Below are 14,292 nucleotides of genomic sequence, written 5' to 3'. Positions count from 1 at the left end.
AGGATTTGGTTCCCTCCTTTCTCCTGTGAAATAGATGCAATCAAATCTGGCAAATCCCAAGGGATCTGCAGGCTGCTAAGCCATCATGTAGAAACCCCTGTATCCTCACTGGGCTGTGATAGTTGCTGGGATACAGGGCCTGGGAGTAGGTGAGCCGGTTGCGCTCCGGATCTTTTTCCGGGTCTCAGGCAATTGGAGTCAGCAAAGGGGCTGGAGCGTGCTGGTGCAAGGCCACCGATGGCAGGTACAGGCAGTGATAAGGGTCTCACATGGGCCAGTGATGTCACAAGGCCAAGTCCTGATAGTACTGCAGGCCCCATGCATACCACTCAGGCGGGCCCAAAGCATAGTGGTCTGGAATAGGTGGGTGTGCCTAGGAGTCCACACTACGCTGAGAGACCAGGGAGAAGGATGGCTCTTCCACTAAGAAGCCCTCCAAGTATGAAGAAGCCTCTGGAAGTGGCGGAGCCATTGGTGCGGGCAGTACCACGACTTGTGGAGGCGGGTCATGGCTGAGGAGAAGTGGCTCATCCGCCAGTGTAGGTGGCCAGGAGCCAGAAAAAAGCAGCAAGGCTGGGTACAAAAGCTTGAGGTGGGACGTGGGGATCAGTGGATTTGTTTGGCCCGGTGTCCAGAACATATCCTGCTATCTGCCACTCTGAGGAGGAGTATGTGGAGTAGAGCCCGGAGAATCCTGCCACGGCTGAGGAGCATGCATCGGTGGGCTGTCGGGACCCTCGGTCATCACAGGAAGCGGGTCTCGCTTCCATTTCGCCTTGCCTCCTGCCTTATGGCGTGGCCCTGCGAGGTCATTACGTGGCGTTTCACCCAATCAAGCCTGGCTTGGGGAGTAAATGTGGTGCACCACAGTGGTCCACAACAGGGACCTGCTGTGATGTTCATGAAAGCACTTGCAACTGTCCTTGTGTGCCTTCTCACGTCTCAGCAATGCCGATGGATCTGGTCGTGAAGCTGAGGGCAGAGCACTCACCGCCGGTACTGAGGATCCGGGATCGGACTTCGCACTAGGCTGGAGCACCTCCACCATGAAGAACTGGCGGAGGTGCAGAAGTCAAGTGTTGCAGGTCCTTGATGAAAAGGACTTGCAGATATCGCAGTGGGCTACAAGGTGTAGAGACAATGTGTGTGCTTGTTGCTCACGGAGAATGAGCGTGGGCATGAGGTGCACCTTCTTGAACCCTGGAACGTGGGGCATAATCCCCCCCAAGGGGTTGGGAGAGGCCCCATACAGGGCTATATACTCTAACTAACTAACCAATGTATTTACAGAAGTAAAAAGAAACAAGGAAACAGAACTAACTATCTACAGTGGACCGTTGTTCTCGTAGAGTGCATGAGCGCAAACAGAGGATTCCGACTCTGACCATGTGATAAGAGAGAACTGTGGGTATGTCGGCCCGCACGGCCTCTTATAACCTCACATGGAGTACATGGTGATGTATGGCGGCTATGCGGGTCGACGGACATTGCTGCTGTAAAACTTCCAGTGCATGGTGCACCCACATTTGGAATACGTATAGGGACCATCACTCTAAGAAGAACCCCTTTTCTTTGCAGGAGAGTTAAGAACCGTGTACTGGAGACTGCTCTGGGGAACAGTAAGGACAGGAGGGCTAGCTAGGGACCAGAGCACTTCAATTTACATAAGATAACAGTCAGTCACTAAAAAATGGTTACTAACCTTCCGTAACTGTTGTTCTTTGAGATGCATTGCTCATGTCCATACCAATGTAGGTGTGTGCTTGCCCCAAGCACCACTGCTGGAAAGCTTTTTCTCAGTGGTATCCGTTGGGTTGGCTTCAGTGCCCCCTGCAGTTGCGCGTTCATAGCACCAATATAAAGGGCTCTGCCAACCCCTCAGTTCCTTTTTGCCATCTAACACCAAAGACAGACAGGTGGGGGTAGGGACATGAGCAACACATCTCAAAGAACAACAGTTACAGAAGGTCAGTAACCGTTTTTTCTTCTTCAGGTGCTTGCTCATGTCCATTCCAATGTAATTGACTCCCAAGCAGTTGTGCAGGTGGAAGATCCAGCATTCATTACCTGGGGGTATAACCACTCCATGCCCTTGAAAAAACAACTACAAATACAGTTTGAGAACACAGACCGGCCACTCACCCATGGGTGAAAAGCCAATGCTACTGATAGGCCTTGGTGTTTCAAATGGAGCAAGTAATCTAGAATGAAAGGTAGTGTTGACTGTGTAGGTGAAATCCCTTTCTGTGTGCACCAGACTGAGAAGCCTATACGAACAAGGGGCACTGTTCCTTGCCCTCAGCACCGGATGGGTCTTGCAGTGCTGGGTCTTGCAATTTGGCATCAAGGTTGGTACCGGTGTGGGAGATTCACACATCCATTTGCAGTCTCAATAACTGCAAATAACTCCCGGTGGGGGAGACTTCTCCGAAGGGGGATGAAATGCCACCTCCTTAAGGAGGAACTTAAGCCTGGTGTCCGTGTCTTTCTTAGTACAGGGCCTGAATCCCTTACAGATTCTGCAGCTCTCCCGCATGTGTGCGTGAGGCAGCTGGAATTGGAGCCACTAACAGGCATTGGCTTATGGCACAATGCATACGGCTTGAACCCCCAGAGGTAGGCATGCCCCGGTGCTGGGGAAGGGCTAACCCCACTAAGCAGCGTCTGTTAATCTAACTAATTTACTAACTACATAACTGAAACGTAACCACTATGAATAACTATGTACAAGTAATAGAAACAGAGTCTACTAAGAGAGGGACTTACAGGAAAGGCAAGGACGAACTGAAGTTCCAGTGACCATCACAGGCGATAAGAAGGAACTGAGGGGATGGCAGGATGGCAGGAACCTTTATACCAGCACTATGAACGCGCAACTCCAGGGGGCACCAGCGCCAACCCAATGGATACCATTGAGGGAAAAACTTTCTGCCAGCAGTGCTTGGGGGAAGCACACACTTACATTAGAATGGACATGAGCAAGCACTCGAAGAAGAACTGGTGATCTAGGAAAGGTATCTAGAAACCCTCAAATGGACTTTCATTGTTGAGCCTTTAAAAGTTAAAGTAATAAAAATGTATGGTAAGATCTCTGTATACTTCAAAGAAAAAACATCACTAAATGAAATTCAAACGCTTCACATACAGTACTATAAATGATACATGAAAGGGAATACACAGCACTGGATGAGTTTCAACTTCAGGAATAGTCTTAAACTGGTTTAGTCTGTCACCTAAATGATGGGTCTTCAGTAACCTTTTTAAAACTAAACTGTATTTTAATGGAATGGTCAGTACACGAGCTGATATGAACTTAAGATAAAGTGGTGCTCCAAACATTATGGAATGTGTGTTTTCCCATGTTCTAGTTGCCAAAGACAACATATCAATAGTTATCAAGCAAACAGAAATCACGATAAACAATAAAAAGTAGTCTAAGAATTGTATAAACAGAACTGGAACAATGTGCAGAGTACAGTTGTGACTTTCTCTAAGGTTTTCTCTTGGAAAGAAAAATCTGGAAGAGGGTGGAAAAAGTAACCCCTCCCTCAAAGTTTTATGAAATGAAATGCATACAATGTGACTCATGTTGTAAGCATTATCTTTTCTCTATAAATACTAAGCCCACCCTGCTATACCATATTGCAGGATATTTTAAATCCCAGGAAACTTTTTATTTAATTTGTGAATCCAGGTCACAAGAGTTTCCTTAGTCTCATTAGTATCAGTTTATGCAGTTCAAGTTTACACCTTGCACTAAACTCTACTTGGGTAATTGATGTATATAAATGAATTTCAAGTTATACTCATCTAACACCAATGAGCAACAGATTTCACACATCCATTTGCAGTCTCAATAAGGCTTAAATACCTGTTAGCCACACTGTGCAGCCTCGAAATCCACCTCTTGTACCCACAACTTGTCCTCTTTTACGCCTGCTGACATGATGAGCTTGATATACAACGTTGGTGGCTCTTTGGATATTCTATCAACAAACAAAAACAAAAGTTTATTGTTTCATACTGCAGAATAGAAAAATCCAAGGGGAAATAACACAAAAGGGGAATATTCAAATTCAACAACAAAAAAAAGGAAGTTATTTACACTAAAGCACAAATGAAATATGTTTGCAGTGCTACCAGTTTCTGAATAAATAGTGGATAGTTTTACATGGAACTCAGGCAATTGTTCAAAAAGGGGGACAAACAACCAAATAAGACAATTGTCTGTGGTTCCAGATGGATTTAATTCAATAATATTGTTTTTCTAAGATCTGTAATTCAATTCTTCTTTAAATTGCTTCTTATCTTTGATCCCCTCATTTAGAGCCTCTCATGCCAGTGTATTTTTTACATTTTATCACTGACTATGAGTACAGCAGGAATTTCCTGTTAAAGCTGATATGAAATGTAATCTGTATATTGTTGTAGATAGGGTGCTCTGAAGCGGCTGACTTGACCTTACACTGCATAAAAAAAAGGAAACTACATACTCACCATGTTACATACTCACCATGTTTTATGTCTCATTTCTCTTAAATTCTGTGCAGGTGTAAAGCACAATTTTAATTAAATTTACATAATGTAAATCATTTCAAGCTGTCAATTTACTTGATAATCTTAAGCGGACATCTTAAATTGTTAACACTTACATCAAATAAACGGTTTACATTATGTAAACAATTAAAACAATACTTTATTATGCTAAGGTCAAAGGATAGAATCCTCCTCTTTCCCCCCTAGAGCATTAGTGGAGTCGTTTCTTTGGCAAGTGTCTCTGCATAATCCTGGAACCACTGGCCATGCTTTCACCCCCGTTCTCCACTGTCAAAAGTCAGAGTTCTCCTTGCTCAGCCTCTCAGTTTACCCTCTTTACCATGGAATGTCAGTGGCTGTGTTGCATTTAGGATCTTCTGTGCTCAGAGGGTAGGACCGGGTGGATTTTACTTTGAGCAGCAATCTTCATTTTTATGTAAATCACATTTATATTTTAATTGTGGTTTGGAAATATTCATATATTCAAGATGTGGTTAAATTGCAAAAGTATTTCACTTCACACCACCACCCATTCTCTCTCTCTCTCTCTCTCTCACGCACACATCCACTCACACCCACGCACTCACACACAAACTGCATTTTGCTGAGAGTGATTATAGGCGGGGCTTGTAGTACTGATTATTATTAAAGATGCCTGGTCTTCAGTTGCTTATAACTTTGTCAAACCATAATCATTTAGGTTGACATTTTCATGCCTAGGAACCAGTGGAGGGAGGGTGGGGGAGAAGAATGTGGAGAAGGAGGGTAGCCAGATCTGATGAGGAACAGAGTATGGGGGAAGAGCCTGAACCAGGTGGTAAAGAGACTAGGACAAGAAGCTGGGGAGGATGGGTGAAGATTAGACAAAGAGCCTGGGGAGGGAGCCTGGGATTGCAAGCAAGTGGAGATGGGGAACATGGGTGGTGGCACATGTGTGTGTGTGTGTGTGTGTGAATGGAGACCAGAAGGCGGTCAGTGTCAGACTGGAGAAGAGCTGGAAGGAGGGGGGGATATTGGAACTAGAACTAGAACTAGCTGGTAACAGGACTGGGGACAAAGAGGCAGTGGGAGAGGGAGGGCAGATTGGTAATGGCTGGGGCAAAGAAGTGGGAACTGGGACTAAGTGAGGGAGATAGAGATTTGGATTGGAAATCCAGAGGGGGAAAGATTAGGACTTGCTGGGCACGCAGACTGGGATTATCATGAGAAGCCTAAGGAGAAAAAAATAGTCTGTGATCATGTAATTATAGACTGTCTCACAATGCATAGGTACAAGGGGGCGGGGAGAGGAAGGAAGGAGGCAAACAAAGTTGCACAGGCAACCTTCATTCTGGCCTTTTCTAACATGTGAGTGCTTGACTTTGTGACCTTAATAATAGTCTTTTAACATAATTTTTGTGGGTGTAATACTGGATGTATTTATGTCTCTCCCATTGACTAAGGCTCTGGATTCCAGACCACGTCTCTCCCAATTTAACAGTGCAGTACTCTTTTTCCACATACTATCTTTGAACCCAAAAGTCAGAGGCTATGTTGTAGCCATTATAGAAGAAACTTGACCATTGTTTATCCTCCATATAAACATGCATTACTGCTTTTCTATTAATTGGCTCACAGTAAACTAATAGATTTGAGACAACTATCTAGATATCACTGCGCTTTAACGTTGCACAAGGGTTGGTTTCCCATTGATCCAGCTGAAGAAATGGCTTCAAGAGTCTGATAGGAAAAAAGTACAAATATTTTCTCCCCAAATTCTGCATGATAGTTGGGTTTACATGATATACACATATGATATATGAACTTCATGGGTTCTTAAACTTTGCCATGACATTCCACCCCATGCTATAAAAATATTTACTCTTCTCCTGGTGTTAGAGAAGGGAAGTGTTAACATTTCACTTGCCCCTGAAAAGTTGTAGGAAAAGATAAAAGAACAAGGAATGGGAGAGAGAATAAAATGGGAAGAGCATTTTAAACACGTTGGCAAGGCAGCCTGCATATTGTTCCTGCTTGTTGGGTCATTAACACTCTTAGGACTCAGCAAACAAATAAGCATCTATTGCAAAAAAATCTAACCAACAGATGTTTTGGTTTCTGTAGAATTTTACATGAAAAATGATTCACTTTATCTTGTTCTTGCTATTTACTTCCACCAGAGAGGTCAGCCTCTCCAGAGAAATCCCCTTCACAATTCCAAGAAACACTTATTTATTGTATTCCAAGTTTCATGCTCATTTTAAAAGCACTGATCTAAAGTTTCAAAAATGGGGCTCCATTTTTGTGCCTAAAAATTGTGGCTGCAATTTGCACTTCTGTTTGCTTACAGAAACCTAGATCTCCTGGTACCTGATTTTCATGTACTATTAGGTACTTAAATATCCAACTGACAATAATTTGAGTGTATATACAGTTGCAAATGTAAAATTGCCCCCAAGTTTATTTGCAGCTGGACCCAGGGAGACCCAATGTAAGCAAAGCTGAAAGTCCAGAATTACAAGTAGTAATAAATTCCCATTCTTGCATCCATGTCACCCTGTCATGTCTTGATGGGAAATCCCAAAGCTAAAAAGTTTTGAAGGCTCCTGTCTCCACCACAGCTGGTGGTGCATTCTGTCCCTTTTGGGAATCTACGGCCCCTGCTGCCTCAGCTCCCACTTTCGATTTTAACAGCAGCTGCTGATGGCAGAGTGGCTCTTGGGGACTGACTCCACCCCTTCAACAATCACTTCATTGGTTAGCATGGGTTATCTTTTAGCTCTTTTTCTCTGTTGCTGCTACCCAGGCTAAGTACATTTGCCATTTTTAAGGCAGTTCTTTGCTGTTACTATGTCCTCACAGTAGGGAGGAATGAGCAAGCGCCACCATCCGACAAGAACCAACTTCTGGCCAATTAAATGCAATACAGCATTGGTCCCCCATACAGTGACACACATTAGTTGCTCAATAATAAGGCCCTCACCTGGCATTATCTCCTGGAACTCAGGTATCAATACAGCACAGCTTTTTTTGGGTGCAGAGACACCAGTGAAGAAAACCAATCAGTTATGGATGAATTGATTCTGAGCTCATTAGCTGGGCAGGTGAAACAGCATTTAAAACACAGACCCCAGGAGTGTTGCCAACTCTTGCAATTTTATCACGAGTCTTCTAATATTCGCTGTTTTTCTTAAAGCCCAAACTCATATTATCATGTGATTTTGTGAGAATCTCAGCTTTCATTTACAAAGAAAGTAAATTTCTATCCCTCACCATTGAGGAGGAAAGCATGAAGATGTCTGATCTGAATGTAGCTGAAAAGCCCAGAAACCAGACATCAAATCAAAATGATTATTTTTAAAGATCATGTGATTTTCAAGCCAACCTCATGATTTTTGGAGCCCTGACTCACGATTTTTAACCACATGGGGTTGGCAATACTTAAAGTAAGCAGTGTCACCAACTCCCATGATTTTAGCACAAGTCTCATAAAAATTAGTTTTTTCTTTAAAGCCCCAGCTACTGGAGTCATGTGAATGCATGAGAATCTCAGCTTTCATTTTTAAAGCACATTCTTAGCCCTCATGGTTGCAGAGAAAAGCTTGAAAATGTGACCTGAGTGTAACTAAAATCAACAACCAGCAAATATAAGAACCGAAAATGTATTCTTTTTTAAAAAATCCTGTTTTTTAATCCAATCTCCTGACTTTTTGGGGCCTTACTTGTGATTTTATTTCTATAGCTATATATTTTGTAACATTTGGCATTACAATGAATGTACCGTATCAGCACAACTTGATTCACATCTTAGCTTCAGGCTGCAGCATTTGAGTGAGTGCTAAATGGATGTGGTATCAGGGTATCGAAGAGAGAAGCCTGTCAGAATTATTAACTATTACCAAAGATAAAAAACAGTATTTATTCTGCACTACTATTATTAAGCATAATTTAAAAATACAGAATACAATGATTAATGACTATCCCTACAGAGCACAAAGACCCTCAGTCAGTGTCAAAAGTCACCCCACCCCCCAAGTTTGGCGTTACTGGTAATCAAAAAAAAACCCTAAAACCCCTCAAATCCTGAACACCACTACAATATAAACCTCAGCGAATGCTTCCTTCTCAAGACAGGCTGTTAGGATGGTTTTCTTTAAGGACCACCTCTGTCCTAGAACCCTAATTTTCTCTTACCCAAAAAGAAATATTCCCACAACCTGCATATCCTTGCTGCAGTTAACTGTACTTGGCAACAGAGCCGAGGGTGATACAACAGAGAAGCCCTGCGTGTCTATATGGTGTCATATAAGCTATGTCTACACGGGAGCTGGGCGCGATTCCCAGCTCACATAGACACACGTATGCTAGCTCTGATCTGAACTAGCACTCTAAAAATGGTGGTATAGGCATGGCGCCTGGGCAGTGGCACAGGTTAACCACCCCAAGTACAACCCCCGCACAAACACTGTGGCAGCTAGGCCCTAGCGCCACTGCCCATGCTCCTACAGCTACACAACCCCTTTTAGCACGCTAGCTCAGATAAGAGCTAGCACAAGCCTGTGCATGAGCTGGGAATCACACCCAGTGCTGCAGTTATAGCCCTCGTCTGCCAACTTGTTACCTACACCTAGACTGCAAACACTCCTACTCTAAAACAAGACTAAATTATTGTGAGGGACTGTTTGCAGACTGAAGGACGTGACAGATTGTTTGCACAGCAAAGTCAAGTGACGGAAAAAAATACGTTGAATATCTTTGCAAAATGGAATAGTATGTTCTTCAGATTTTTGTACCACTCTCTTTAGCTGCAGCTTGTCTCTTACACACAATTTTATAAAATAGTTTTTCAACATGTTAATCTGCTGGAACTATCCTGCACGATACAAACCTTGCTGGTGACTAGTTCTTGAGCCTCTGTGAAGTATAAAGTAGATTCCTGGATATCTTATAGAACTAACAACAAAAAATGTGGAAAATTTGCTTGTCGGTGATCTATTAATCTCCACTGCCTACCCATGATACTGCAGTTCCCCCCTCCCCTCCAAGGTTCCCTAAAGCAAGTGTACCCAGAGCACCACAAAACGTATTTGGAAAATCCTGCAGCCCATTTACAGTTCTCATGCTTGCAGGAAATTCCAGCCTGAAACTAAACTCTTTTTGACTTTTTCTTGTATATTTTTTGTTCATGTTTAACTGACTCATTCTTAAAGAGAAAAGACTTTTAGAAACTGTATTGTGTGTTGAGAGAATTCAAAACACCATGGCCCTACTCAGAGTAATCCTTCCCTCTGGAGTTTCAACACACACAGGTTAAAATTCTTGCTGTCAATCACTCAGAAGATAAATATAGCAGAAGTACAGTAAAGCAATACAAAACTTTTCCTGGTTGGGTAGTTTGACAGGACATGGAAAGACAGACTGTTCGCAGGAAATACTGATTTAATTCAGAATCTTAAAACTGTCATGGGATGTCAGATCTGAAACATTATCAACCAGAGTGACACCAAGAATGTCATCACCAGAAGTCAAACACTGGCATCTTGTGAATACATCTTTGAAATGATTCCAAACCCAAATTCTTAGTCACAAAGACTGGACTCTCTGATGAAAGAATGTTCCTTGACACTTACGTTTCAGTCAGTGTTGCAGCTTGGGGCACTGGGGGCAGAGCGGCTGCCGTTGGGATAGTTACCCTCCCACCAATTTAATGAGAATCTAAGCTATTGTAAAAAGACTTTAATTTCTAACTCCTAAAATGGTCAAATAAACCTTTTAAATGAATCTCCGATGCAGTGCAGGCTGAATCTGAGACAGAGTGCCCAGAACAATAGCTGTAGGAGAGGCATGAACTTCCAAATTATCTCAAATCAGTGTTAAAGCTAAACTCTTAACTATTGCAGGAGGACAATTTAATGTCAGTGCTGTTAAACATTTATTTCACAGGCTATATAGTAGAGGCAGGGACCTGAGCCTCTCACTTCAAATCCCAGGTGGCCTGAGCGCAGGGAGACAACCTTGGGATCTGTGGACATACACAACCTATTTAGGCCTGGTCTGTATTAAACAATTTTACCAAGTTTGAATAATGTTGCAAACAACTGAGTTAGCTAACACAATGTTGCCTATGAGTGAGCCGTCAGTGTAGACCTGGACAAATTGCGGTAAGCACTGGGTCAAGCTACCTCTGATTCACTCTGTTCCAGAGTTATGTCCAAACATGTCAAAACATTCTTGTGTAGACAAGGCCTAACTTGGATAAATTGAGGAAGGTAATCAAAAAGTTGCCTAAGTGCCACCTCCAATTTCATATGTCGCTGGATAACATCCTTGTAGGCAGGACATGGAATGGAAACAACACTGCTCATTCTGATGGATGAGCTCCTCTTGGCCATGGATGTCTATTCTCATACAACTAGATCTGACCATGATGCTATGGATCATAGTCTATGACTATCCTATCAAAGATGCAGCAGGGATTAATGTAAAAGAACAGATGGATTCAGTCCTTGCAAGAGAGACAAGGTGGGAGAGGCAATTCCTTTTATTAGACCAACTTCCATTGATGAGAGAGACAAGCTTTTTTGCCTACACAGAGCTCTTCTTCAGGTCTGGGAAATTTTCTCAGGGTGTCACAGCTAAATACAAGGTGGAACAGACATTTTAGGGTAATTAGTTAACACATGTTTCAAGTGACCATTCAAGGTTTAGTGGCCTGTTAATCCCCCTCCAGTTATAGGCAGGAAAGGAAGGGGGGGAGGGAAGCAGCTGGAGAGGGTTGTTAGGGGGTTATAAATTGTTGTAATTAGCCATAAATCCAGTGTCTCTATTCAGTCCATGATTTTTAGTGTCTAGCAAAGTTATGAATTTAAGCTCCCAGGCTCATCTTTTGAAAGAGTTGTGCAGGTGTCTTTGAGGATGAGGACTGAGAAATAAGAGTGATCATTTTGTGCAAAGTGTTCACCCACAAGTGATGTGGTGTTTTTGTCTTTTATCATTTTCCTGTGTGAGTTCATGCACGAGTGTAGCGATTGTCTGGCTTCATTCACATAGTTGCTATTGGGGCATTTGACACACTGAATAGGTACACCACATGTGATAGGCATGTGTAGAACCCATGAATCTTGAAAGATGTGTCGTGGGGGGTGTTGATCATTGTAGCCGTGGAGATATGTCTGCAGGTTTTGTATCTGTTATTCTGTCAGTGTCAAGCACTGATTTGAGTTGGTGTGTCCTGGTCATGCTTCTGATGATGAGTTTGGAGAGGTAGGGAGTGTTTGAAGGCTAGAAGACAGGCGTTCAAAAACGATTTCTTTGAGGATGGGGTCCCAATCAGGTATGGGTTGTAGTTGTTCGATGATACTCCGTAGAGGTTCCAGTGTGGGGTGGTAGGTGACAACTAAGGGTGTGCAGTCAGAAGGGGTTTTATTTCTGTATTAAAGCAGATTCTCTCAGGGTATTTGGGTAACTCGTTCCAAAATGCGATCTACTTCTCTGATGCAGTGTCCTTGTTTGGTGAAGGCAGTTGTGAGTGTGTAACATGTATATCCTGGACTTCCTCCTCAGAGCATATTCTGTGGTATCCGCGTGCCTATCTCTAGATAACAGATTTCTTGGTGTGTTTGGGGTGGTTACCGGATCTATGAAGGTAGGTGTGATGATCCGTGGATTTCTTGAATATAGTTGTCTGTAGGGTTCCACTGATGAAGCTGATCATGGTGTCCAGGAAGTTGTTGCTGGAGTGGGAGTGGTCTAGAGAGAGTTTAATGGATGGGTGGTGGTTGTTGAAGTTATGGTGGAAATCTATGAGGAAGTTGTTTGTCCAGACAACGAAAATATCATCAATATATGTCAGGCATATAGTTGGTTTTGTGGTGCGTTTGTTAGGCTGCAGACACAGTGCCAATAAACAATTCTCTTTGGTCACCAAACTGCTTATTAGGAGAGACCAGGTCTTAAATTCAGCCGGAGCTGTCTTTTCAACCCCCTGGAGTTTTCATAGCATGTTGGGGTGGGGGGTTCTGGGAAATACTCTGAGAATTTAAGTGCTGAGGAAGCCCCATAAGGCTCCATTTCCCCTCCTCCCCCCATCCTAATTAACATGTACATGAAGCCACTGGCAGAAATTCTAGGATATCGTTTCAAATGTCTGTGGGTTTAGATTTTAAATATGAGCTTGCTAGTTTGCCTTTTGAGAACTGGCTGGTTTCCAGCTGTTTATTTTGAGTCTTTTTTCTTAACTCATGTTTCCAACAACAAACTGTCATCTCTCCTTAACAAAATGGTTAAAGGAGGAAACATTCATGTTCTTTTGCAATATCCATATACTGCTAAGGATAATTGCTACTTAGCATATGAGTAGAGAAAACAAGGAATATTTTTCTACTCTTAACTGACAAACAATTGATACACCTACAATATCTGCGGACCTTTGAACAAGTCATCTTTGACATTTATTAAGAGTTGACCCAACGCAGGAACAACTAAGAAAATGTACTGGCTGCTTCGCAAGGCAGCCTGAATCTGGAAACTTATTATCACTGCTCTGAAGTATTAGATACACAGTTCATCATCTTTCATAAACTAATCTGCATAGGGTCCTCTTCTGCCACCCTTAATCACACTGAATTATATCTTACTACATGAGTAGTCTCATCTCAAAGATACTACTCAATGTAAATAAGAATGCCAGGAATAACTGGGCTCACTTCACCCCGCCTGCCATCCCCATTGCAAAATCCTAGATCCAATATTGGTTTAGTTACCTAAAGGGCACGAGTGCTTCCATGGAAAAGATACTTTTCATTTTGGGAGGAAATAATTTGTAATTGGAAAACAGTTTTTTCATTTGTTTAGAGAGGTAGAGTTTTTTTTAATGTATTAAGAGTTCTCATAATTTCCTTCATCCCTGCACCCTCCACTCATAACCATCATATCTCAGCATATAATATCTGGCTCATGAGCAGGATCTGAAAAGAAGTCAGACAGTAAGTGCCACAATAGTGGCAATTTAAGAAAATCTGTTCCAAATAAGATCTCTCTCATGAAGCTATATTACACAGCTGTCCCAGAACTAGGCCAGCAGAGATATATTCTTTGCAGCATAATATTAAGAACACATTAGTTGTGCATCTATCTCCTGAAAGAAAAGAATCAACCTTGTAAGAACACATTTAATGCATGATTGGTAACTGGTAATGCACATAATTGTGAGCAAACTGAAAGGCAATTTTCCAGTGCAAACATTGACTGTGGTCTTTTTATTAGACAAGCAAAACTACATTTTAAGGTCCCAGTCCTGCAGAGACCTGTACTCATACTTATCTGTGTGGACAGTGTGTAGCCCCATTGATTCAATGGGTCTATTCACAGTGTGCACAGTCAAGTATGGGTGAAAGCTACTGAGAATGTATAAAGTTATGCATGTTTATTAGTCTTTGCAGGATCTGGGCCTAACTTTGCAATTTATTCAAGAACTAACTAATAAAGCACAATGGATAGGTTATTGCAGACAGAGCCTGATCCAACTCTCACTGGAGATAAAGACAATATTTCCACTGACTTCAATGGGAGTAAGCCCATGATGATTCCTTTCCTTTAATTTTTGGATATTTAAAACTGGCATTGTCTTTAACAGGAATACAGAAAGCCTACAGAATCAGGCTCAAAGTGGATTCCCGATATTGGAGAAAGATGCATTTTTATTCATAAACAATCAGGCAAAAAAGCATCTTTCCTTTAAGGGTTATTTAATAAGATGACATCGTTTTCTAATTATGC

General features: G+C 42.3%; 1 protein-coding gene across 1 annotated transcript in view; it reads right to left on the bottom strand.

Moving 5' to 3' along the window:
* The window catches only part of PAPSS2 (3'-phosphoadenosine 5'-phosphosulfate synthase 2), a 60,014-nt gene that overhangs the window by 20,767 nt on the left and 24,955 nt on the right, over positions 1–14,292 (bottom strand). The window contains 1 exon segment of the mRNA XM_067552779.1: positions 3,872–3,986. Coding sequence (XP_067408880.1) covers positions 3,872–3,986 — 115 coding nt within the window.

Source organism: Emydura macquarii, unplaced genomic scaffold, assembly GCF_026122565.2.
Source record: "Emydura macquarii macquarii isolate MOO-44397 ecotype Brisbane River unplaced genomic scaffold, CSIRO-AGI_Emac_v2 contig_1390, whole genome shotgun sequence".
Lineage (NCBI taxonomy): Eukaryota > Metazoa > Chordata > Testudines > Chelidae > Emydura > Emydura macquarii.
The sequence above is the reverse complement of the archived record's forward strand: the minus strand, read 5'-3'. Positions and strand labels throughout refer to the sequence as shown.